Source organism: Myotis daubentonii, chromosome 1 (genome assembly GCF_963259705.1).
Source record: "Myotis daubentonii chromosome 1, mMyoDau2.1, whole genome shotgun sequence".
Taxonomy (NCBI): Eukaryota; Metazoa; Chordata; class Mammalia; order Chiroptera; family Vespertilionidae; genus Myotis; species Myotis daubentonii.
In genome coordinates this window covers 203823204-203848650 of record NC_081840.1, presented here as the reverse complement: position 1 = coordinate 203848650, position 25447 = coordinate 203823204, and the positions used below count along the sequence as shown (strand labels likewise).

At 41.5% G+C, this 25447-nt stretch overlaps 1 protein-coding gene across 1 annotated transcript in view; it reads right to left on the bottom strand.

The window, feature by feature from the left end:
* The window catches only part of CORIN (corin, serine peptidase), a 217925-nt gene that overhangs the window by 111597 nt on the left and 80881 nt on the right, over positions 1–25447 (bottom strand). The window contains exon 5 of the mRNA XM_059671920.1: positions 13341–13522. Within this exon, the coding sequence (XP_059527903.1) occupies positions 13341–13522 (182 nt within the window). The remainder of the gene's footprint in view (positions 1–13340; positions 13523–25447) is intronic.

Here is a 25447-nt window from a genome sequence, read left to right as displayed (position 1 = left end):
AGGTTAATTGAAATCAATATTTGTTTCCCCAATTCTATCTGCATATATAAGATTAACCAAAGTGCCTCTAAGTAAAAGAATAATACATAGACATTTGACAAATCCTGAAAAAGGCTCAGAAATTGAGACAATGAAGACTAATAACTGAAAAACGAATTCATGTCCAAGTAAGGTACTTTCCAACTCTGTGCTTTCAACAATAAAAGGCGAATCTAACCAAGTTGCCATCTAATCATTAAAAATACTTTTTAATGACAGATTATTACTATGTGACTTTTGACAATAAACTGGAAAGTTGTTCAAAATAATTGAATGTCATTATTATAATAAAACTCCTTCAATTCCCATGAACTAAATTATGTGAATAAGTTTTCAAAGCACCACAATCTAGAAGACAAAAAATCAGAATAGAATTAATGCCAAACCCTATTATGTTCTACACGTATTATGTTCTACACAACCAATTTTTTAAAAATCTGACATAATATAGCAAGATAAATTTCCAAAAATGTCACATTTAAGTTTAGTAATTATTTATAAACATTTATAATAGATTTAATAGATTTAAATCACAATTTTTATGATAAATTAATAAAAAATTATTGACACTCAAATTCTCATGAGTGAGGAGAAAATTTTAAGTAATAATTTCCATTTTAATACATGGTTTTGTTCTAAAGATGTATGATAGGGTGGTAAAAATAATTATGAGCATTGAAAAGAGATTACACCAAAATTCAATTCTGTGGGAGAAGGAGAATAAAAATCAGAGTTCAGAGAGAAAGAGGCACTGGGTAAAATTTGCTGAATGTTAAAAGAAGAGATTGTAATATTTTAATGGTTGGTGAGTAGCAAGTCACTATGGAATTTAAATTCCATTGGACAGACTTAAGAGTGATATAAACTTTCATTTCAAAAATGTCAATTACTATAATATCCTTTAAATTTTATTCTTTGCCACTCTACATTCATCATTTAAAAATGTTTAGATATTAATTTAAAACTGCAAGAGGGATGTAATTTTGCAAAATCCTTTTAGAGTTACACAAGCAAACATATTTAGAAGACCACAGCTCTAAAATACTCTTACACTGCCTCCTCAATAAGAATTTAGTTCATTTTGTTTAAATGTGTGCAGGATTTAAGACACAAAATAAACATATGGATTGAGTAGATGAACATGAAGACTGAAATTATTTCCCAATTGCTGAGCTTAATAAAATTGAAATGATGAAGGTGGCAATGCTGTATGGCATAATGAAGTTGCAATTTCAGAAGCAATTCACAGATTTTGATGCCATGACTCTAAGTCACATGTTAGTTTCATTGGGCGGCCCAGAGTTCAAACTCTAAGACGCAGGAATTACTAAGCGATTGCCACATCACTGCAGCTCACTTTCAAGGAAAACTGGTTGAGCTTAAGGAATTATGTTCTCCAAAAAGAGATAAGTAGTACCCTATCTTGGGAATTTTTGGAGACAAATATGAAGCTTAGCACTATGCTAATATTTCCATTATATAGGGGGAGGGGGAGGGGGAAACCAGGATTTTCTTCAACTGATTCTGTAAACATGTATCGGCTATGATTAAATTGGCCACCATGCGAGATATAAAGCTAGATTTAGAATGAAAATAGATGTCTTAAATTGTTCAGAGTGTGAATGATCAGCCTTCCTGTTGGAGTGATCAATCGGATTTTTGACCAAAATAGGCTTAGAGCTATGTGCTTATGATTATATATATTGAAAAACATCAGACTTTTGCTTTATAGCTAAAAATTCCTGAATTTAATCATATAATCTATGAGACCACAATCGTGCATTTCTAATTGCAAGGCACGATTCTAAACAAAATGTAGATGCCATTGGTCTCCGGCCCCTGAACAAAATAATACTCCGTAAGAAGCATAGGGGTCAACCTATGGCCTTTGGCTTCTGAGCTATCAGCCTCCCTAAGCCATGCAGCTGACTTGTAAGGGGAGTGAGAAGAATGAATGCAGGTGTGGAAAGAAAACCTCCTATTTCTGGTTTAGGAACCACTGTGCAACCTCAGCAAAGCAACATTTGGCAGAGAACAGACACCCAATCTCAAATGATCTATAAATAAGACTTCTGAGCCCAAAGAGAACAGGTACTATTTAGGCTCCACAAGAAATCTATTTTGCTTGGCACTTCTTGTTTTTGCTGGATAAGTGGCACAGTTAAATCAAAACAAGACTGCGGTTCTCACAGAAAAACAGTGGAAATCCACAAGATGAGATTTCTCAGGGCTCACAGATTGAAAGAAGTTGCTAGGGACTTTAAATGATTTTTTAAAAACTTCACAGCAAAATGAAACTCAAGTACCAGCCAAGTTGATCATGAAGTTTATTAAGAATTCTTCCATGAGAAGAAGGAACACTCATGCACTGCTGGTGGGAACGCAGACTGGTGCAGCCACTATGGAAGACAGTATGGAGTTTCCTCAAAAAACTGAAAATGGAACTCCCATTTGACCCTGTGATCCCACTTCTAGGAATATATCCCAAGAAACCAGAAACACCAATCAGAAAGGATATATGCACCCATATGTTCATAGCAGCACAATTCACCATAGCTAGAATCTGGAAACAGCCTAAGTGCCCATCAGTAGATGAATGGATTAGAAAACTGTGGTACATCTACACAATGGAATACTATGCTGCTGTAAAAAAGAAGGAACTCTTACCATTTGCAACGGCATGGATGGAACTGGAGAGCATTATGCTAAGTGAAATAAGCCAGTCAATGAAGGAAAAATACCACATGATCTCACTCATTCATGGATAATAGAGACCATTATAAACTTTTGAACAATAATAGATACAGAGGCAGAGCAGCCTCAAACAGATTGTCAAACTATAGCGGGAAGGCCAGGGAGGGGTGGGGGGCAGGATGGAGGGGTGTAAGAGATCAACCAAAGGACTTGTATGCATGCATATAAGCATAACCAATGGACATAAGACGCTGGGGAGTAGGGGAGGCCAGGGGATTGTCAAGGGCGGGGGGAAAAAGGGACACATATGTAATACCCTTTGTAAGACTGTAAGCAATAAAATAAAATTTAAAAAAAAAGATAGAAAGAAACCCAATTCCAAAGGGTCTGAATTTGGGTAGGCTTGAAACTCTTTTGTAACAAGCTCTCCAGATGACATTGGTGAGAAATCCATTCATATGGAGGAACACTCTATTTTAATGTGATCGGAATAAAAGCCAGTAGGTAGGAGACAGCAGATGTGCCGTAACTCCCTTTGCCTTGATTGATTTGGGGTACCCAAAATTTAGACACTAATACCCTCCCAGTTAAAAAAAAAAAAAGAATTCTTCCATGTACTTAGCTGTGTCACTAACCAAATAACAACAGTAATGGTAGCTGTGACTGGTATAGCTTCTCTTCCTTCTCTTCGGCCACTCTCCCTCACATGCCTATTACAACCGTACTGACAGGTGCTTCAGAGAACTGAGAGTGGATATAATTTTCCCACTGGGGGCAGAGTATGGCAGGCAGATGGAGCACAACTCCTGTAGGAAGTATTTACATTGATTCCTGTGTGATTGATGCTCTCCCATAGTTGTGAGATGCAACAGCACTAGGGAGGGCCCTGAAGGTTGTAAAGATGGTGGCTTTTATATTGACTGAGATGGGTAGCCTATAGAAAACTTGGAGGGGGAAGATTTAAGAGATCAATAGGATTTGAGTAGCAAAAAACACGAACATTTTGCTGCTGTGTGGAGAACAGCCTGCAAGGGCATAGGGAGGCTTCAAAGAACTTAATAAAGGCTGGAGGGGCAATCCACACAGGAGTCCAGGTGACCTGCTTGGACCAGGTAGTGGTTGTGGAGGTGGTGAGCACTGGTTGGGTTATGTGTATATTTGACAAGGGACTCAATAGAACTTGCTGACAGATCAGATATGTGTAGGCCCATTTGTTTATTCTTCCTTTTGTTTCCCTTGCCAGAGAAGATATATCAGAAAAAATATTACTACAAGAAATTTCCGAGATTTCACTGCCAACATTTTTCTAGAATTTTCATGGTTTCCAGTCTTACATTTTCCCTTTTCCAGTTCCTGGTAAACTGCCTGGTACATAGAATATGCTTCTAAATGTCTTCTGAATAGGGTAATTTACATTTGCAGAGTGCATTAGGGCTGCCAAAATTCTTTCAAATACATTATCTCATTTAGCCCATAACACAATTCTACCATCCAGGCATTATTACTTCTATTCTATGGTTGAGGAAAGAGGTTAAAAGGGTTTAAGAAACTTGCTCAAGACCACACAGTAATTAAGTAAAACAGTCAGGGCTTGAATACAAGCCTTCAGATCTGAGTTTGGTGCCCTTAAAAGAAGCATCCACATATGGAAGGAAAAAAATGGTTTGTAATTTAATTTTTTTAATAATTTAAAATTATAAATATAGGAAAATTTGAAGTTCTAGGAAATCTCATTTTAGTCAATGATTTATTGTAATGAAAAGGGCATGGCTAGTTTTTAGTAACTCCATGATGCTATATCTATAATCATCTATCTCCGGCAAAACAATGACACTAAGTATCTCAAATAAATAGTATTACGTATTTTCTCCCAAATGAACCACACTTAAGTAGGAGAAATTCAGAGTATGTGTTTTACCAACATCCTGAAACTACGATTTTGCTGTTAATGCACTGAAGTGGTTGCTATCAGCAACCAGAGCTGGCAAAGCAAATAAGATACCAGGAAAGGAAAAGGAAAATGAAGAAATAAATAGCCAAAGTTGCTTCATGACAGGGGGGGATCTCTTTAGAGCCAGAAAAATGCCATTTAAAAACTACTTTCCATATAGGATTTCAGACAAGGTAGAGTAAAGGATTAATCAGAAAGTTCAGAATGATTGATGGGCCTTGACCTTTTGCCCTCTGTGTTCTCACAACTCAACTCTGAAAACACACAGTTTATTTTAAAAGCTCTGAAGAACAGTTCCCACAGCATTATCACTTTAGCACATTATTTACTTCACAAGACTCAGCATCAACATGAGATGGAAAGGATGAGACAACTGTGCATCATTCTGTATGAAAACAAAATATCTTCGGAGTTATGACTGATGTAAAGGATGCTCGGAGAAGATGGATTGAATTAACAGAGCTGTGCATTGAAAAGAGCAGCTGTTACTAGTTGTGGGTTTTGGCTCAATTCAGCCTGAAAAGACATTTTGAAAGTTCTCGTGAGAAGGGGGCTGTAACAGAGGGTAGAGCTCTAGAATTAATAATCCAATCAGGATGGTCCTTCCCAGGATGGTGGACTTGTGGGCAGATAATATAGCCCAAGGAGCTGGATTTAAAAATAACCTTGGAATGACCTCCCTGAACCTCTCAGTTTTCTAATATATAAAATGAAGATGAATGATCAGGGATTTACTCGGGAAGCCAAGTGAGCTTACAGCTGTGAAAGCACTTTGGAAAGGAGAATGGGGTCCATAAGGTAAAGGGGGCTTACTATTTTCTTGGGGCAAATGATTTCACAAGTGGGAAGGAGAAGACTGAGATGGGAGTCAACTTTTAGTCATCACTCATTTCATAGGCTAAGTAGGAACCTGACCCCCAGTACAAGTTCACAGTGTTGAATGCCTGCCCCAGACCACCTTCTCTCTTCCTCTTGGTCAAATGGGACTCTTCCCCTTTTCAAAAATTCAGAATTCCTTATGTAATTGACTCCACTCGACTGCATTGACATTTAACCTGTGTTGCTTCATAGTTTCTGTGGGACATCGGAGTTACAGTTCTGTTTACGTTGTTTCTCACCTATGGGTGTGCCAGATTAGGTTTAACACTCCTACAGGAAGGAAGCGTGGTCATTAGTAGTAGTAGTAGTAGTAGTAGTAGTAGTACTTTGCAAAACATAGAGTGCTGTGCCAGACCAAGGTTCCTCAAAAACAGCACTATTGATATTTGGGGCCACATAACTTTTTGCAGTGGGGGCTGAACTGTGTATTGGTGTTTGTAAAGCACCATAGTAGGTTTCTACTCACTACATGCCCGTGGCAAACTCCTTCTGTCCCCAGAGTTGTGACAATGAAAATGTCTATAGACATTGCCAAATGTTCCCAGGTGGAGGCTACAAAATCATCCCTTGTTGAGAACTACCACACTGGACAGGTATAAATTAATTTTATGAATACTGTAATTACTTTTATTTCTTCAGATTTCCTGGTTTAATGCTCTGGTCAGAGTAGGTACTCAATTACTACTCACTGAATAAACAAAAAAAATGAGAAAAGGACTTCATGGGTTATAGTTATATGTGGCCCTACAGCATAAACCCTTATATGATTATGACTATATTCTATGATAAGTACTTTTTTAGTTAGCATAGAGTATATTCTTAGTACATAAACATATTTTAATAACTATGTGTGTGTGCTAGAAATTAAAATTTTATATATACACAAAGATCATAACTAGCAGTAGCTTTATCCCTAGCACACATATGATGAACATATATATGATGGCTAGCATCCTGGTGGAATTAAGTCTGCATGGAAAAATATTATAACCAATAATTCTAAAAAGACTATCAGAAGTAGAGAATCTCAGATGAATGTACTTAGGAAATTTCTATTTTCTTTAAACACAAGTTTTCAAATATAAATGGATCATCAATCTTTTCCAAGATCAGAAGATTTGTAATATCTTCTGATATCTGGAGAACCTATATTAAGTGGCATTTCAGCTTGAGCTACTAAAGACTATGAATGTTATTTTGATTTTCAAGAACTAGTACTTTTTGACCATCAGTTCATTTTCACATTTACTCTGTGGATTCTTTTTTCTTTTTTAAAATATATTTTATTGATTTTTTACAGAGAAGAAGGGAGAGGGATAGAAAGTCAGAAACATTGATGAGAGAGATCGATCAGCTGCCTCCTGCACACCCCCCACTGGGGATGTGCCCGCAACCAACGTACATGCCCTTGACCGGAATTGAACCTGGGACCCTTGAGTCCGCAGGCCAACGCTCTATCCACTGAGCCAAACAGGTTTGGCATACTCTGTAGATTCTTAAGTCCTCTATCAACATGCTACATTGTCCAAATGACCACTGATAAAGTGTTCTTACCAAAAGAGGGGCAAAAGTAGATGGATGACAAGAGATTTGAGAGACTTCCCTTTCAGATACAAACACTCACCCACCCCTCTGATGGCTTGTTGCTATCTACCATCATTTGGAGGGAATCCTAATTTAGCAGCAGACCTCTACTAAAGACTGTGCTAAAAAGAAATAAAACAAGCTTCTACTTTTGGCTACGATGTAGTAACTTGTGACAGGTCAATGCCCTCACCGTAAAACCAGAAGAGCCAGATAAAACACAAGAAACATCTATTTAAAGGCATCTGGCAGCTGGTGAGACTGGTAGGAGGTGAGTGGCTGAGACCTCAGAGAGAAGATAACCGCAGGAAAAACAGCCGAGGTTCTGCAGTGCTCTTTGTCTTACGGGACTTGCTGATTCTTGTCATAGTGCTAGAAACTGAGAATCTGGACATTGGGCCACTGCAAAGTGGTAAAGTCAGTAGAGCTTCAGCAATCCCACAGGGGTAGAGAAACAAAAATTAGCATTTTAGTGCTGCAAAAAAAAAAAAAAAATTAGCATTTTAGTGAGGGGTCAAATAAGCAGTGAGAAAGGAGACACAGACAAGTGGGCCATGGGAAGGATTCCCCTTAAGGCATTTAGGGGTTTCCCCTCAAGGCATTTGCCACAAAGAACAAGAAGCTAAATAAATAAATAAGTGGGAAAAAAATCAATAGAAAAATATCCTCAGGTGAGGATTAACAACAACAACAATAAAAGTCCATCCCAGCTCTAAAAAGCTATGAAATATATTATCCTATGATTAAAGAGAAAACCTATGAATAGGTTATAGTGAGAATAATACAAAATAAATTGACTATAATTTATCAAAAAAGAAGAAGCTAAAGAGTTCAGCAGAAAACCTCTGCAAAGTGCAGTGGAAATTCCAGCAATGCTGTTGTCCTCAGAAGAAAAACATGAGCATTTGGGACTGCCCATGGAGGAGCGGAGTGCAGTAGAAGTCTCAGTTTCTCAGTGGGGCCCACTGGAGAAGCGCTCCCTCAGAATGGAAACGAACCAGAGGTACATGGAGTCGTATTAACATGCCTTATAAACACAGCAAAATCAGCTCAGTCTCGGACTGGATCAGGAGATTTGTTCACACTCTATGTGCCTACCATTCAGGAGAGAATTTGTTTCCCCCACTGTCAGCCAACAGCCTCTAGCCCATTCTTCAAGCTCTGCCTCAGCTGCAGAGAGCTGCCTCACCCAAGGCACACCCTTCCCAGGAAGCACCACATCCAGTGACTGAGTGAGGGGGGTATACAGTTATGCCCAGCTTAACAACAGTTGCCTAAGGATGCATCTGAGAAATGCATCCTTAGGCAACTTCATCCTTGTGTGAACATCATAGAGTGCACTTATACAAACCTAGACAGTACAGCCTGCTACACACCTCGGCTAGATGTAATAGCCTATTGCTTCCAGGCTACAAATCTGTACAGCATGTGCCTGTACAAACAACAAGAGATTAAATCAAGCACAAGAGAAAGTGATGCAAGCAAGAGACATGGTAAACACGAGATGTCTGAGGCTGCTGTTGGAGTAACTCAGCACATTGATTTACAGCAAAAATCGGAGTTCGACCACCGGGAGTTCAACCAGGGAGTAGGGCCGGCCCACCAACCACCCATGGCCCCTCTCTCCGGCCAGACCGGTCCGATTGGCCCCTACTGGGACGGGCAGGCTGGACCCCACCCATGCACGAATTTGTGCACCAGGCCTCTAGTTTTTTTTTTTTATAAGTAGAAACTGTACACTCTAAAATAATAATAAAAAGTATAGTATAGCAAATATATAAAGCAGTTACACAGTCATTTATTATCATAATTGTATTTGCTATTCTTTTATACAACAGGAAGCACAGTATGTTTGCTTACAGCAGCATCACCACAAATATGTGAGTAATGCCCCGAAATGATGTTATGATGGTTAGAGGTGATAGGAGTTTTTTAGCTGCATTAAGTCTTATGGGATCATTGTTGTATATGAGGTCCGTCATTGACCAAAGTGTCATTATGCGGCACAACACTGTAAAGACAAGCTATCTTGGCCCAACATGGAACAGCTCTCGCAGGCCATATGTGCCCCACAGCTCCCCCTGGATTTAGCTGAGGCTTTTATGAGCCTGGATCATATTTTAACATTCCCCTCTGCCCAATCCTGCTTTCTCTCTCTCCTTTACCTAAACTACCCTGTATAACACACTCCATCTCAGTGGCTGCTTCTGGAAACCTCAACTTGTGATAGTCCCAGGAGTGGTCCAAGAAAGGAGGTGATATGATGGGGTTCTTGATCTGGATCACATGCTGGGATGGTAGAGAAGTTAACATCATTGATGGCTAAGTGGAGATAGACATTCCCTGGCATCAGGAGGTGGTCCAATTTTTAAAACCCTCAACAGAGGTGAATTGGAACAGTATGCCTATGGAAAGGAATGCACTGAATGGGGTAACTTACCAAGTGCTTGAGACGTAACTATAAGGACAATGGATTGGATAGCTTACTGTTGAGAATCAATGTCCTAGAAAAAGATAACTCAAAGTTACAGGCAACTATAACTCAAGTGTGAAAGCCAAAGAGCCTCCCTAGTAATTTAGAAAGAGACTCCTATATACTGGAGCAGGAGAGTCTAGAAAGCTGAGGATGCCCTAGACAGTTTGGCTCAGTGAATAGAGCATCGACCTGTGTACTAAAGGGTCCCAGGTCCTATTCCCATCAAGGGTACATGCCTAAGTTGTGGGCTCGATCCCCAGTGGGGAGTGTGCAGGAGGCAGCCAATCAATGATTCTCTCTCATCATTAATGTTTCTATCTCTCCCTCCCTCTCCCTTCCTCTCTGAAATCAATAAAAATATATTTTAAAAAAATAGAAAGCTGAGGACCACAAGTGATCAATAATGTAGACCCATAAAAAGTAAGACCTTCTATTCCACCATAGGCATTAAGAAGAGGGAGAAAAGGGAAGCCACAGAGTGGGAACTCTTCACAATACATATGCCCCACAGACTGCATATCCAGAATGCATAAAGAAGTATAAGTCGAGGACAAAGGCAGACTACTCGATTAAAAAATGGGCAAAATATTTGGACACTTTGCTAAAAGAGATACTCAAATAAAAAAATTGTGAAAATTCAATTAAATTCATCAGGAAATGCAATTTAAAACCACAAAGAGATACCATAATACTATTATCAGAATTGCCAAAATGAAAAGGCGATACTACAGTGTTGGGGAAGATTTCGAGCCACTGCCATTTTCACACATGGCTCATAAGTGTATAAATTGCTACCACCACTTTAAAAACTCTTTTTCTGAACAAATACATAGCCAATCAAAGACATGAACAAGAATAGTCATAGTATCACTATTCAGAGTAGCCAGAAACAACTCAAATGTCCATCAACAAGAAAAATGCATTGTGATATAATAATATCTTAGTGCCGGGAGCCGGTCCATCCTTGCTGTTTCAAGGGACCTGGCATATATGGCATACTGTTCTTAATATGTTTGCTCACCTTCTTGGCGCTGTGTTTTAACCAAGGTCACCTCTCCGAGAAAGGTTGAATCCCCAGGTAGGGATTTTCCCCTGAAGTTAGGGAGGGAATAAAACCCCTCAACTAAGTGCCAGGCGGGTAATTAATCCCTTTAACTACGAACAATCATGCTTAAACTACATAATCTTTTCTCCCTGGAATGGAGATAAGAAACGCCCTAACCTTTGTAATAGAGATTGATAGGATTGAATCAACTGGTATAAATACAGTTGTAACAAGACAGAAAGACACAGAACTCATGAGACAGAATTCAGAAGACAGAACCTACACGGAGCCTAGAGACAGAAGAACTTCACTGGCGAGAGCATGCCAGAGGGTCCTGGACCGGGACTGGCCTCGGAGCCTAGAGACAGAGCCTAGCGGGAGAACATGGCAAGGGATCCTGGACTGAACCTGACTACAGAGATTGGCAGGAGAACCTGACTGGAACCTGGACACTGAACCTGACTGGAGAGCCTGGACAGAACCTGGCTGGAGAACCTAGCGAGGGAACATGGCTACAGAACCTCGCTGGAGATCCGAAGCAGAACCTCTCTGGAGATCCGGGCTGGAGATCCTGGCTAGGCTGCTGATCAACTGAACGCTGTCTCCGTGACATTCCTTCTTCGCCGACTCCGTCCACACCTTTGGGGACCCCTGGACCCGCTGGGGTTGGACCCCGGCATATGGCGCCCGAACAGGGACCCCTAGGTAAGCGCCCCGCACTCGGGACGGATCGGACTCCACCGTAGGAAGAAGGTGGATAGTCTTCACCGACTCCGTCCACACCTTTGGGAACCCCTGGAACAGGATTCCCCTAGGTAAGCCCCCCCACATTGAGAACCCCCACACTCAGGACAGATAGGACTCCACCATAGGAAAAGGGTGGATAGTCTTCGCCGACTCCGTCCTCACCTTTGGGAACACCTGGAAAAGGATTCCCCTAGGTAAGCCCCCCCCCAATGAGAACCCCCACACTCGGGACGGATAGGACTCCACCAGGGTGCTACAGACCCCCCTATAGAGGATAAGTAGGGTAAGAAGGTGGATAGTACAGAACTTAGATTGAGAAGATGTGCCATACTGAGTCCAAAGAAAGAAGACTCTGTATTGATCTTTAGATTAAGAAGATGTGCCATACTGAGTCTAAAGAAAAAAGACTCCGTATTGATCTTTTAACATATGTGCTTGCTAGCAGAGGAATTAAGGTTATTCCCAGTCAGACAGAACGTTTTATACAAGAAGTATGTCCATGCTTTTTTGAGGAAGGAAAGGTGCCAGAAAGGTAAATGTAGAGGCATGGGAGAAGGTAGGCCCAAGGAGCCTTATCCTTAACCCCACTGCAGCCTTTCCACCCCGGGAAAGTGCAGGATTGGCAAGCTCTCCCTGGGGTGATAGATCAGGACTCAGGTAATAGCAGAAAGCGCCAATCCTACTCTTAAAATGGATACAAGAGAGCGTTTCAGGTTTTTCTTTTTAATGCTTGCTTTTAAAAAATAAAAAAGGGGGAATTTGCCGGGAGCCGGTCCATCCTTGCTGTTTCAAGGGACCTGGCATATATGGCATACTGTTCTTAATATGTTTGCTCACCTTCTTGGCGCTGTGTTTTAACCAAGGTCACCTCTCCGAGAAAGGTTGAATCCCCAGGTAGGGATTTTCCCCTGAAGTTAGGGAGGGAATAAAACCCCTCAACTAAGTGCCAGGCGGGTAATTAATCCCTTTAACTACGAACAATCATGCTTAAACTACATAATCTTTTCTCCCTGGAATGGAGATAAGAAACGCCCTAACCTTTGTAATAGAGATTGATAGGATTGAATCAACTGGTATAAATACAGTTGTAACAAGACAGAAAGACACAGAACTCATGAGACAGAATTCAGAAGACAGAACCTACACGGAGCCTAGAGACAGAAGAACTTCACTGGCGAGAGCATGCCAGAGGATCCTGGACCGGGACTGGCCTCGGAGCCTAGAGACAGAGCCTAGCGGGAGAACATGGCAAGGGATCCTGGACTGAACCTGACTACAGAGATTGGCAGGAGAACCTGACTGGAACCTGGACACTGAACCTGACTGGAGAGCCTGGACAGAACCTGGCTGGAGAACCTAGCGAGGGAACATGGCTACAGAACCTCGCTGGAGATCCGAAGCAGAACCTCTCTGGAGATCCGGGCTGGAGATCCTGGCTAGGCTGCTGATCAACTGAACGCTGTCTCCGTGACATTCCTTCTTCACCGACTCCGTCCACACCTTTGGGGACCCCTGGACCCGCTGGGGTTGGACCCCGGCATCTTAGAATACTATACAACAATGAGAATGAGTAAACCACACAAAGATGAAAACATAATGGATCTCTTAAACATAAGGCGGCTAGATACAAAAGGAGTACATACTGTATGACTCCATCGATACCAAGTTAAGAAACAGGCAGAACGACCTAACGAGCTAGAAGTCAGGGGAGAGGTTCTTTTGGGAGGGCGAGGCTACTCGGAGAGGCCTCGAGAGCGTTTCTGGGATGCTGATCAGATTCTCCTTCTTGATCCAGATGTCGATTGCATAGGTCTGGTCACTTTGATGAAAGTGATTGCACTGTACACATTATTTGTACGCACCCTTGTATGAATGGTACAGTCCAATTACAATGGTTAAAAATGCAATGAAACACAGACACCTACGTTGCTTTCCTTTTTCCTGCTCTGGTGAGAAACAAGTCCGGCTGATGTTGCTGCTTTCGAGTTGGTTTCTGAACTGGGAGCATTTGAGGAAATGGGGCCAGGAGGCGTTCACCATCCCCAGGACGGACTCGCAGCCCTCTTTTGCAGCCTCACAGAAGGACCGACAGGGCAGGAGTCCATGTCTAGAAGAAAAGAGAAAATTGAAAATTAATATGTTTATAGACTGCTTCTCGAAATAATACTGAAATGAGAGTTGGCCATGAGGGCTGTAATATTATCTTAATTCATATTCACTATGTCAACAACTTAAAATTCTACATCCAATCCTATAACAAGTGTCAGACAGCCTAATGTCCTGGTTCTAGAGGGAATAAGCCAGTTCCATAATGTATCATTGGTCTCCTGTTGAAGCACTGACTCCCCCAGTATTTTTCTTCTTAGGTTTGAGGTGTTTGCCGGGGTCCAACCCCAGCGGGTCCAGGGGTCCCCAAAGGTGTGGACGGAGTCGGCGAAGAAGGAATGACACAGAGGCAGCGTTCAGTTGATCAGCAGCTTTGCCAGGATCTCTAGCCCGGATCTCCAGCCAAGTTCTGGTCTGGATCTCCAGAGAGGTTCTGCTTTGGATCTCCAGCGAGGTTCTGAAGCCATGTTCCTCGCTAGGTTCTCCAGCCAGGTTCTGTCCAGGCTCTCCAGTCAGGTTCAGTGTCCAGGTTCCAGTCAGGTTCAGTCCAGGATCCCTTGCCATGTTCTCCCGCTAGGCTCTGTCTCTAGGCTCCGAGGCCAGTCCCTCTCCAGGATCCTCCGGCATGCTCTCTCCAGCAAGGTTCTTCTGTCTCTAGGCTCCGTGTAGGTTCTGTCTTCTTGATTCTGTTCTAAGTTCTGTCTCCTGAGTTCTGTGTTCTAAGTTCTGAGTGTTTCTGTCTTGTTACAACTGTATTTATACCAGTTGATTCAATCCTATCAATCTCTATTACAAAGGTTAGGGCGTTTCTTTTCTCCATTCCAGGGAGTAAAGATTATGTAGTTTAAGCATGATTGTTTGTAGTTAAAGGGATTAATTACCCGCCTGGCACTTAGTTGAGGGGTTTTATTCCCTCCCTAACTTCAGGGGAAAATCCCTACCTGGGGATTCAACCTTTCTCGGAGAGGTGACCTTGGTTAAAACACAGCGCCAAGAAGGTGAGCAAACATATTAAGAACCGTATGCCATATATGCCAGGTCCCTTGAAACAGCAAGGATGGACCGGCTCCCGGCAGTGTTAACATAAACCTGTCAATCCAAAAGGAGCTCTACTTAATGCCAAAAGGAGTAAATGAACCTGGAAATAAAGGCCCCCCAGATGGGAAAGGCAGAAGTAGGTCACAAAATAGGTTCATCTCATTTCTGTTCTTCCCTTTGAGAAATTCAAAGTATCCCTGAGAGGCAGAGAGAAAGCTGTTCCTTCATTTCCACTGCCTCCCTGGAAAAGACACATAAAGACCTGTGGCAATGCAGTTATTTACTTGCACTTACTAGTATAAGCAATGCATTTATTGGCAGTTTATAAAGTTACTAATCTTCTCAGATTTCTATTTTATCTTCTGCAAAATAGAAAAATGCAGGCAACTGTCTATTAATGGTAAGAGAAACGATGCCCGGAGCTTGCCTTTATTCACTGACATGCCATCAAACACTCTGGCTCCAGCACTCAGTGACTTAGGTGGCTTTTTCTATTTTGCAGCTACAGACTGCATCTCTCACCCTGGCTGGTGAGCATTGCAAATGATTTTAAAAAAAAACAAAAACTGGGAAAGAAAATCTACATGTCAGTCAAAGCAAAGCACACACTTCGCCAATGTAGTGTCACGAACATGTTTCACAGCCACACAATATTAGATCTGTGAGAAACCTTAAACAGCACCTCGTTCAAACCCTTCATTTGAGACAGGACCTGATTCTGGGATTGACTGAAGGTCACATAGCTTCTTAATGGAAGAACTGGGAAGAGAATCCAGATGTTTCTACTTTCAGTCCACACTCTATCTACTGTTCTATATTGTCTATGCTCATATAAGGACCTAATAATTGGGCTTTAAGAGTTCCTTGATCAAACAGGATCTCTCTTGGGAGAGAGATCCTTTTATACATAAAAATGTGGAAAAGGCATACTCAGCAATTTCCTTCATATACAAGTGCTTTTGACCTCATAATCTGAAGCTTAGGAACTTGTGTTAAAACTGAATGGTTTTATTTTATTTGAGAGAGAGAGAGAGAGAGAGAGAGAGAGAGAGAGAGATTTGTTATTCCACCTCGTTATGCATTCATTGGTTGATTTTGTGCCCTAACCAGGGATTGAACCTGCAACCTTGGCATATCAGGACCAACTGAGCTACCTAGCCAGGGCCAAAACTGAATATCTTTTAGAGTCCTGATATTCACATAGCTATCTATCGACATCAATATGTCATTAAATTTGTTAGTGAACACGTAGAACAATAGGTTTTGCACTTGAAAGATTAGGCTTAAGGCATAAAACATGTCGACCTGCTCCAGGCAAGTATCCTGGTGTAAAAAGAATACCTGACTGCCATTCAGGAAATATATTGGGTATTTATAGGACTAAGAAAGTATCACTTCAATAACATTTTCTAGCTCATTCCAGAGAAGTTAGAGACTCTATTTTCTCAACTAAAACATGGGTACATGGCTGAAGAAGGTGGAGAACATAGAACTCCTGCGCACTAGCTTACATGTTGCTAGACTCTCTTCTGAGTGCTTCGTGTCCATTGACACCTTCATTTCTCACTGCAGCTCTAAGTGCTAAGCGCCAGTACTGTCATCCCTAATAGCCAAGTAAGGAAACTGGAAGCACAGGACAAACAAGAGACTTGGCCAGAATCACTGAGGGAGTGAGCATCAGAGCCAGGATTCAAACCCTGGCAGACTGACCTAAAACCCACTCTATTAACTACTCTACTACATGTCAGCTCTTACTCCAGGAATGTGTGTTCCAAAGCTCAACTCAAGGGCAGTTGGGAACTTGATAGGCCCTTTCGGAGCGGACCAGCCATATACACAGAGATTAGGTTCTCCTTCATTCTACAAACCCTTAGTTAAGCTGCAATGATCAGTGTTTGCCAAAGGGGCCAGGGAACACAAGGGAAGGAGAAAGGTATGTACCTTTCCTTTCCAGGTGTGAGATAGCCCACCGTAAAGCTACAAGACCAGCAAGGCTTGACTTCGGCATTTCTTCCTTTGCCTGTGCGTCCCTGACGCAGGTCCCAGTCTCTGATATCATCCGGACCCCACTCAAGCACCCACTAGACAGCCATCTCCACCAGAACATTGACTTGCTCTTAAACATCGTCTTCCTTTCCTGCAATCAAAACTGCATTCCCCAAGTGAGCAGATCGCAATTGGGCTTTCAAAGAAGAAGGATGACAATAACACAGAGTAACTTATAATAACAGATGGACACTTACCCCTCCCAAAGGCGTGTGCATCATTAGAAGACGTGCTGGAGCCAAGGAATCTCTAATTAATGGCATTTCAGATGCCATTTACAGGAGGGAAAAATTCATCCGACACTGGGGAGGGGGAGATCACTGCAAAGCTAACTCTGGAGGCTCAACTCTCCCAGGTGGTTCCTGGACCTTCCCTCACCTCTGAACCCACATATTTTAGGATCCCGCCACATTTTTTCTCAGAATCCTCTACAGCAGTGGTTCTCAACCTTCTGGCCCTTTAAATACAGTTCCTCATGTTTTTACCCCCAACCATAAAATTATTTTTGTTGCTACTTCATAACTGTAATTTTGCTACTGTTATGAATCGTAATGTAAATATCTGATATGCAGGATGGTCTTAGGCGACCCCTGTGAAAGGGTCATTCAACCGCCAAAGGCGTCGCGACCCACAGGTTGAGAACCGCTGCTCTACAGTAAAAGCAATGAAGTTTCATGTAGGGGCCCAACAGACTGCTTTCTGTTCTAAAGCTGTCTTAACTCCCAAGCTGACATTCTCATTGACTTTTCCTATGGACACTTCCCGCATGAAAGGATAAGTCCGCCACCCTCAAACTTTCACACGGCCACTCCTCACTGCCTGATCTTGTGCCAACAGTTCACCCACACCAAGACTCAGTTTCCTCATTTGAAAAGTGAGAGGTTTGGAAGAGCTGAGTTTATATGGTGCTTTTATCACTAACATTTCATACATCAAAATGTATCCTTTAACACAGTGCTTCTCAGAGGAGCAGCGATAACCCCACCGGCTTTGCTAAATTTCAAAAGGTAATAGACATTTTCTTCTCGAAATTTGTTCTGGGAATATACAGAGACATTAAAATACCATTAGGCCTCCCATTCTAAAAATAGGTTCTAAGAAAAATGTCTAGAGTGTTTCCAAATAGCTCTAAGAGGTGTAACCAACAGAGGCCCATAAGCTTTAAATTGCTGGACCAGGACATGTGAAACAGTGAGAGTATTAATAACCAGCAGCCCTTTTGAACAGTGAGCAAAATGAGGAGCCATTTGCTCTTGTTTAGCATGACATTCAACTGCCTGTGAGGAGTTGAAGTATTTTGCTTTCATCACATGGAGCAGTGGGGTGAGATAGACCACACTATTTTGGAACGTAAGTGCCTATATCCAAGCAACAAGCAGACTGACATCTGAATACAGTGCTCAGCACAGGCAGGGGTCAGATCTGGCTATCTGAATACTATTTTAGAAATGGTGATTATTTTCAATTGATGTGTGAAGTGCCCTTGGTATCATGCAAAAGTCTCTAACACATTTCAACTGAAGTTTAAGCCGGAAACAGTTATTATATGAGTAATTATACTATATAATGATATGAGGTTTTTATTGTGTTTCCACTAGGAGGGATGTTCTAAAATTATTTATCTATTAAAAACTTGGAGATTTTACCTATACAGTTTTAAGCAAATTTACCAACAATTTTTAAAATTTATTTACCAAATTATAGATTTTTCTTTATTGTTCCCTTTTGAACAACATGTCTCCATCTCCCAAAAACATTTACACTTCGTCTGAAAAAAAATGTTCTGATAAGATCTAATGTTAAAATTATTGAATAAGCTACAGCTGCAGAGTAGGCTTATATGACTAAGAATTTTTAAATTTTACAAATGACTTTTTCTAACTTTTTAACTACTTTTGACCTATAGAAAGGTTATGAAAATAGAATAGAAAGTTACCATATATCCTGCATCCAGGCTCCCTCAAAGCTAACACTTTATACAACTACAGTTCAATGATCAGAACCAGGAAACTAACATTGGCACAATATCTTTAACTAAATTAAATACCCCTAAAAATCTCCATTCAGGATCTCATGTTACATTTAATTGTCACATTTTATGTTTGGAAAATAAACTAATTTTTAAATATGTTAGGAGAGCTCAGGATTTAAAACTATCCCCCTCCAAAAAAAAAAAACAAGAATCTCCCAGGCAGACTCTAAGATGACCCCCAATAACCTCTGGCTCCTGGTGTTCAGGCCTGTGTGAGCCCCTTCCTTTGAGTGTGGGCTGGCCTAGTGACTTGTTTCCAACCAACAGATGGTAATGGGATGTCATTTCCATCATAAATAAGAGGTGAGTTCTCTATTGCTAGAGACTCCCTCCCTTATTCGCTTGGAAGAAGCACATTGCCATATTGGGGAGGCCGCATAACAAGGAGTTGAGAGTAGCCTCCGGCCAACAGCCAGCTAGAAACTAAGGCCCTCAGTCCAACAGCCCTTTGAAACTGAAATTCTTCCAACAAGCACATGAACGTGAAAGTGGATCCTTTCCCAGTCGACCCTTCAAATGAGACCCCAACCCTGGCTAACACCTTGACTGTACCCATATGACAGACACTGAAGCAGAGGACCAATTCCAGATCCACAGGAACTATGAAATAACAGATATGTACTACTCTCAGCTGCTAAATGTGTGGGAATGTGCTTTCCAGCCGTGGGTAACTGATGCGCTTTTCTTTGGTATCTCGCTTGGTCCGAGGCATACTTTTGAGTTAGATGTACTATTCATTGATGACATTCACACAATCATTTTTAAAAAATATATTACTGAATCTGTCTTTGTGAGGCTGAGCTGTTCAGTGGACAATGCTTACAAAGTCACAGGGAGCTCCTAGAGCTGCAGTCCTTAGTCTTGGGGAGAACGTTAATGCTGGAAGGGTCTTGCAAGATCATTTACTCCTGTTTCTTCCATCTACATTGTGAGGAATCTGAAACCCAGAAAGGAGATCACATAGCCGGTTACTGTGACTCCTGCCCAGTGCTCCAAAATGCTTCATTCACCTCGCTGGCCACTCTTCACAAACATGAGCCACAGATGACACAGGAACATACATCCACGAATGACACAGGAACATGCATTCATCACTGCTGCTGGGGAACACAAACAAGCCACAGATGGCCTGTTTGCTCCAGGGTGGACCAACAACACCAGCTTTCCACATCAGCACATTCTGGTGGTCTGAAGACACCTCATAAGATGGGGTAGAAGTGGTAGGAAAGAGGTTCCTTAGACACAGAGATAGAAAAGTGTTCAAGGGAATGTTTGAATATGTCACTGTCGCATCTGAAGAGAAATAATGCGAGAAGTCAGGGTATTTGGGGGTCACATTGGTCTGAAACTCTAAAAACCAGGACTCTGCATTATTTTTCATTTGTAATAGCCATGGTTCCAGCAGGAAAGAAATGACCTGCTGGAGTAGGACCAATGCAGAGCCCTCTATGAAAGGGCTGCCTACGAAGACGCTGGCAGGGTTAGTGCAGTATGCTGGGACGGGTTGCTGTTAGCATCCCAGACTTAAGGGACAAAGGGAATGGGCAGTTAGTGAAACATACAGAGAGCAACATGGGAAAGGCTGCCAGAGAGGAGCCATAGCCTCTCAAGTGGGATGCAAGCAACCGGGGTAATCTGGCCACAAAGAAACTAGGGGATCACTACCCAACCTGACTGTCTTCTTACACTCTGATGTCCTGTTGGTGGTTGGCATGGGCTGAGCTCCACAGAAAGCAAAAACAGTAGCCATTGAGAACCTGTCAGATGGAGAAGGTGGAAAATGGATATGGAGAAGTAATGCTGCATGCATCACACCTAGCGGGAGCTCAGCAAATACTGGTAAAGGGATAAAATGTAGTGGTGTGCTATAAATTGTTAAACTCTTGTTAGCTTGAAATCTTTTCTGTGAAATCCACCACAGAAATCAGTAAATGCTACAAACGACAGTTTTGTTTTGTTTTGTTTTCAGGGAGCCAGTTTACCAGTGTACCACTGGCATGAATGTATAAATCATGGCACCTCCTACAGAAGGAAAGGTGTTTTTATCTCCACTGAAAGGAAATTACTGTCTTGCACTTCTTGAACCGGATCGAGACAATATTAACTCATTATCTCCCAGCACCACCACAACCACCACTCCTCTGACATGCCTAATTTTGTTGGTGGTAATACCATCTACCCAAGTCCTCAAGTCCCAAAACCTTTGCCTCACCCTCAACCCCACCATTTATGTGTAATTAATCATGAAGTCCTGCTAATTTTACATCTTCAAATCCAATTGTTCTCGCCCCATTTTATGTTCTAGAAAAATTAAACTAGTTTCCCTAATATATATCTAGGCTGTTACTCTACCTAACATGCTTTCTTTTCCCACCTTTTCCACACAGCAAACTTCTATTCGTCCTCTAAAACCCAGTGTAGCTGTTGCCACCTCTCTGGAAGCAGCCATTTCTAACAATGCCAGATGAAAAGAGTTCTTCCTTCCTCTCTGCATTACCCCCACACCTTGTAAGCTGTTCGCATTGTCCAGCCATTTCAGTGTTTTCGTGTCTGGTTCCCTATTATTAGGGAATCCCTCAAAGGCAGAACTGTGTGCTCTTCATCTCTACGTCTCCCGCATCAAACTATGTGCCTGACACATTGTAGGTGCTAGTATGTGCTTGATAAGAGAATAAATAAATTGATAACTTTCTGATATCCCTTTTGAATGAGCTGATGTCAGAAGCTGAGAGGTAGTTCGCTCCCAAACTCTACATATGCCTGGCAAGACCATCTACCCTCTCTATGTCTACCCCCCACCACTCACATCCTTGCCAATAACATCTGCATCTACTTGCAGGACGGACTCCATCAGGCCCTCTTTCCCACCTACGTCAGTTACCACAGAACATTCAGAATATCCGGGTCTCCCTCACCTCCTGGATCCCGATGGGTCAAATGTAATCTACTTAGTGAGGCTTTCCTGAACAACACTCTGCTTAAAATTGCATCTCTTGCCACCATACCCCATTCTCCCAAAGCTTTCCTGCTGGATATTTTCCACTTCCCTTATCCCTATCTGATCTACCTTATTTATTTGCTATTTATTGATTTGCTTATTGTCTATCTCTTTCCAATATGGTATAAGCTCCATGAGGCCAAGGATTCTTGTCTGTTTTGTTTGCTGCTGTATCCCTAGTATGTACAGTCAGCGCTCCACAAATATTTATTGGAGAAGTGAATGAATTACAGTCCAAAGATAATGTGGTGGCCTGCTTAGAACAAAGCTAACCGTAGCAAAGTCGGGCGCAGAGCCATCACTACTGACCCCCAACTTAATCGGTCTGTACAGGAGCTCAGGCGTCCCTGCTCACCTGATCCCTCCGTTCGTGTCAGCAAATTCTACACATGCTGTTCAGTCTTGAAATAATTCCCATGCCAGAGAAAATGTCAGTGAAATTGCTATGGGTGAAAGCCCTACAATTAAATGTCTCACTTAGAGGCCAAGAGCAGGGTGTCACCCTTAAAACAGAAACTCGAGGAAATACCAACAGATAAACACAGCTTAAATTAAGATGGGTGTGAATAATGTAAAACCACACAACCACCCTTGAAAGAGAATATAAATTCTATACCCTTCTAACCAACATGAACCTGATTCTCATTAATACTTGGCATACTTACCAGGGCCCATGGGATAGAGGATTAACAAATCACCAAAGAAACTTGCAATTGTTAAATTATTTTTGCAGCTGTTTTGATTTTTGTACATCATGAAATGATGCCCTCAGTACAGATGTTTGAATGAATTGAATCACAAGTATTAAATCTAAATTCTAGCCACATCCACGTAATACCAAGGAATTATTGAGGTGAAAGGTCAACATACTAATTCACTGAGCTCGATGAAATACGTGTGCTTGAGAAACTGTCAGTGATATGACAAGGCATTTTCAGAAAGACTTGAGCCTCATGGCCTGATTCTCTAGCTTTACATCTTTGTAAAATAATAGTTCCAGGAGTTATCTGACTCTATTACCCCCACATGGAGCCATTTTTGGCTCATAAAATGGAACCTTACTTATCATTGATATTTTATATAAAATGCCAAAAAGCATTTTCAACTTGTGTTTCTGGAGGTTGAATGAGGTTGAAAAGGAACGGTGGTACAACTGAGCACCTGAACAGCCGGGTGGCCAGCACTGGTGTGGCTAAAAAGACTGCTGGTGCCCCAGCCGGGTGGCTCAGTTGGTTGGAGCATCGTCCTGTACAACAAAAGGCTGTGGGTTCAATCCCCTGTGGGGTGTGTACAGGAGGCAACCAATCAATGTTTCTCTTTCACATTGGTGTTTCTCTCTCACACTCTCTCTCTCTCTCATCAATAAACATACCCTCTGGTGAGGATTAAAAAATAAATAAATAAAATAATAATAATAATAATAATAAAGACTGCTATTTCTAGGTCAGCAGGTAGAATCAGGGAAGTAAGCCACAAATGACTTTCAGAATAGTTAGTTGGTAATAGCAACAAAGCATGTCTTTTTTCTTTGCCTACTGATGTGTATAATTTTTAAAAAAATTATGGTGATAAAAAATGTAATGCTATAATGTTTGCATTTATTTGTGACACCATAGAGTTCTTGGGACATAGATAAAATCTTCAGTAAAAAAGTACCAGTATGTAATTATTCTCCATTTAGAAAAAAGTAATAAAAAAAAGCTTATGCTGACTTTATATAATTCCTGAATTCTTCAAAGAAATGTTTAAATCAAATTATATTTTCCAAGTGCTTTTTAGATGATTTCGGGGCTGCATTTACATAGGAGATTGGTACATGCTGTCTTATAAAATAACATATTTAAGAACACAGTAAGCCTTCTAAATTACATTACAGGAAGGCAATTTTGTTACTTTTTTACTAAAACATTATCAGTAAAATTCAATTCAAAAGTAGTGTGGCGATATAACAATATGCAGCAGTAGAAATTCTGAGGATAAATTGGATGGTAAGGGAGAGGCTTTATAATTCTCATAGAGCAAAGCTTTGAAAATTCATTCCAATAACAACTTAGACGCCCATTTGGACTATTCAGCTAGAGGCCATCTCATTTTATGGGCATCCTTAGTAATGTGATGGAGTCGCAACAGGAACACCGAATCAATTGTGTGTTTGAAGTGACGGGAAACTTCTACAGTAACTTTAAGTAATGAGAGCTGGCGTGCAGGATCCTTTTTCTAGGAAACTCCGCCGCTTCTGAAAGGGTAACTAGGGCATTGATAGGAAATGAACAAATTGTGCCTTCCCAAAGGCAATTCTCAATATCTCTCTTGTTTCTCTTAACATTTCTCTTCTTCTTCTCTAGTGGCTGAAACAAAAATATGCCTAGGAGTCTGAGTTACCTACCAGGAGATTAGCAAAAGCAAAAGCTTAAAAAGATGAACTAAGGCAAATGGAAGATAGTAACATAGCAGAATTACAATCTTGATTTATTATCAGAATTTTAAAATCAAAACTCACAGACGTGTGAGAAACAGGGTGACAGGGGACAGATCTTGACAGATCTGAAGTTCTATTTTCCACCATGAATTGTTGAACTCTGAGCACCAGGCAAGGTGCCTGAGACTCGCATGTGTTCCGAGCAGATACACCTCCCCAACATGATACACTCTGAACACTTCACATGTATTTAGGAAAGAACCTGAGAGTCAAATAGAGAGAAAGAGGGCTTTGGGCGGCACGGTCTCAATCAGCAAACCCCACGTGGCAAAAGAGAAGGCCTGCCGTAAATGCAGCCCATCGTTTCTGAAGGCAACTAGGAGACCATCTGTCATTACTAGATACTAGTTCTCTCCATGGGTGTCAACACAACCCACCACAAAGCCCCACTGGATTCTCTCACTATTTTTCCCAATGCAAATATAAAGTATCCTTCAGAAAAGGGATGGCAAATTTAATCTTTTTTTTTTTTAAGTCATCACCCAAGGACGTTTTTCATTGATTCTAGAGAAAGAAGAAGGGAAAGGGAGGGAGAGTAGGAAAGAGGGAGAGAGAGAGAGAGAGAGAGGGAGAGAGAGAGAGAGAGAGAACGAGAGAGAGAGAGAGAGAGAGAGAGAGAGAGAGAGAGAGATATCAATTGCCTCTCACACACACCACAACCACCAGACCTGCAACCTGGGTATGTGCCCTGACCAGGAATCAAACCCAAGACTCTTCAGTGCAGGGAACAATGTTCTAACCAACTGAGCCACACTGGCCAGGGCTAATCTTTTTTTCCCGTAAGTTTTTAGAACTCCTCAATCAAGTGCCATGGGCCATCATGAATGGACTGGCCCTGAGTTGAACAGAAAATTAATTACTGGCCGAAACCGGTTTGGCTCAGTGGATAGAGCGTCGGCCTGCGGACTGAAAGGTCCCAGGTTCGATTCCGGTCAAGGGCACGTGCCTGGGTTGCGGGCACATCCCCAGTGGGAGATGTGCAGGAGGCAGCTGATCGATGTTTCTCTCTCATCGATGTTTCTAGCTCTCTGTCTCTCTCCCTTCCTCTCTGTAAAAAATCAATAAAATATATTAAAAAAAAAAAGAAAAAGAAAATTAATTACTGAAATAAGCTGGATTCCTTGCTGAAATGTCTCCAGTAAGTTCTCATCAGTCGGTTTAAATACCTCCAGTGATAACTCATCATTTCCTGAGATAATTCAATATGTACACAAATTTAGTATCCATAAGTTCTTACTTTAGTTGAATGAGAATTTATTTCTCGGTGAGTTTCAATGATTGGTTCTATCTTTCCCCTGTGGGAGCATACAGAAAAGGTGTGCCCCCTCTTCCA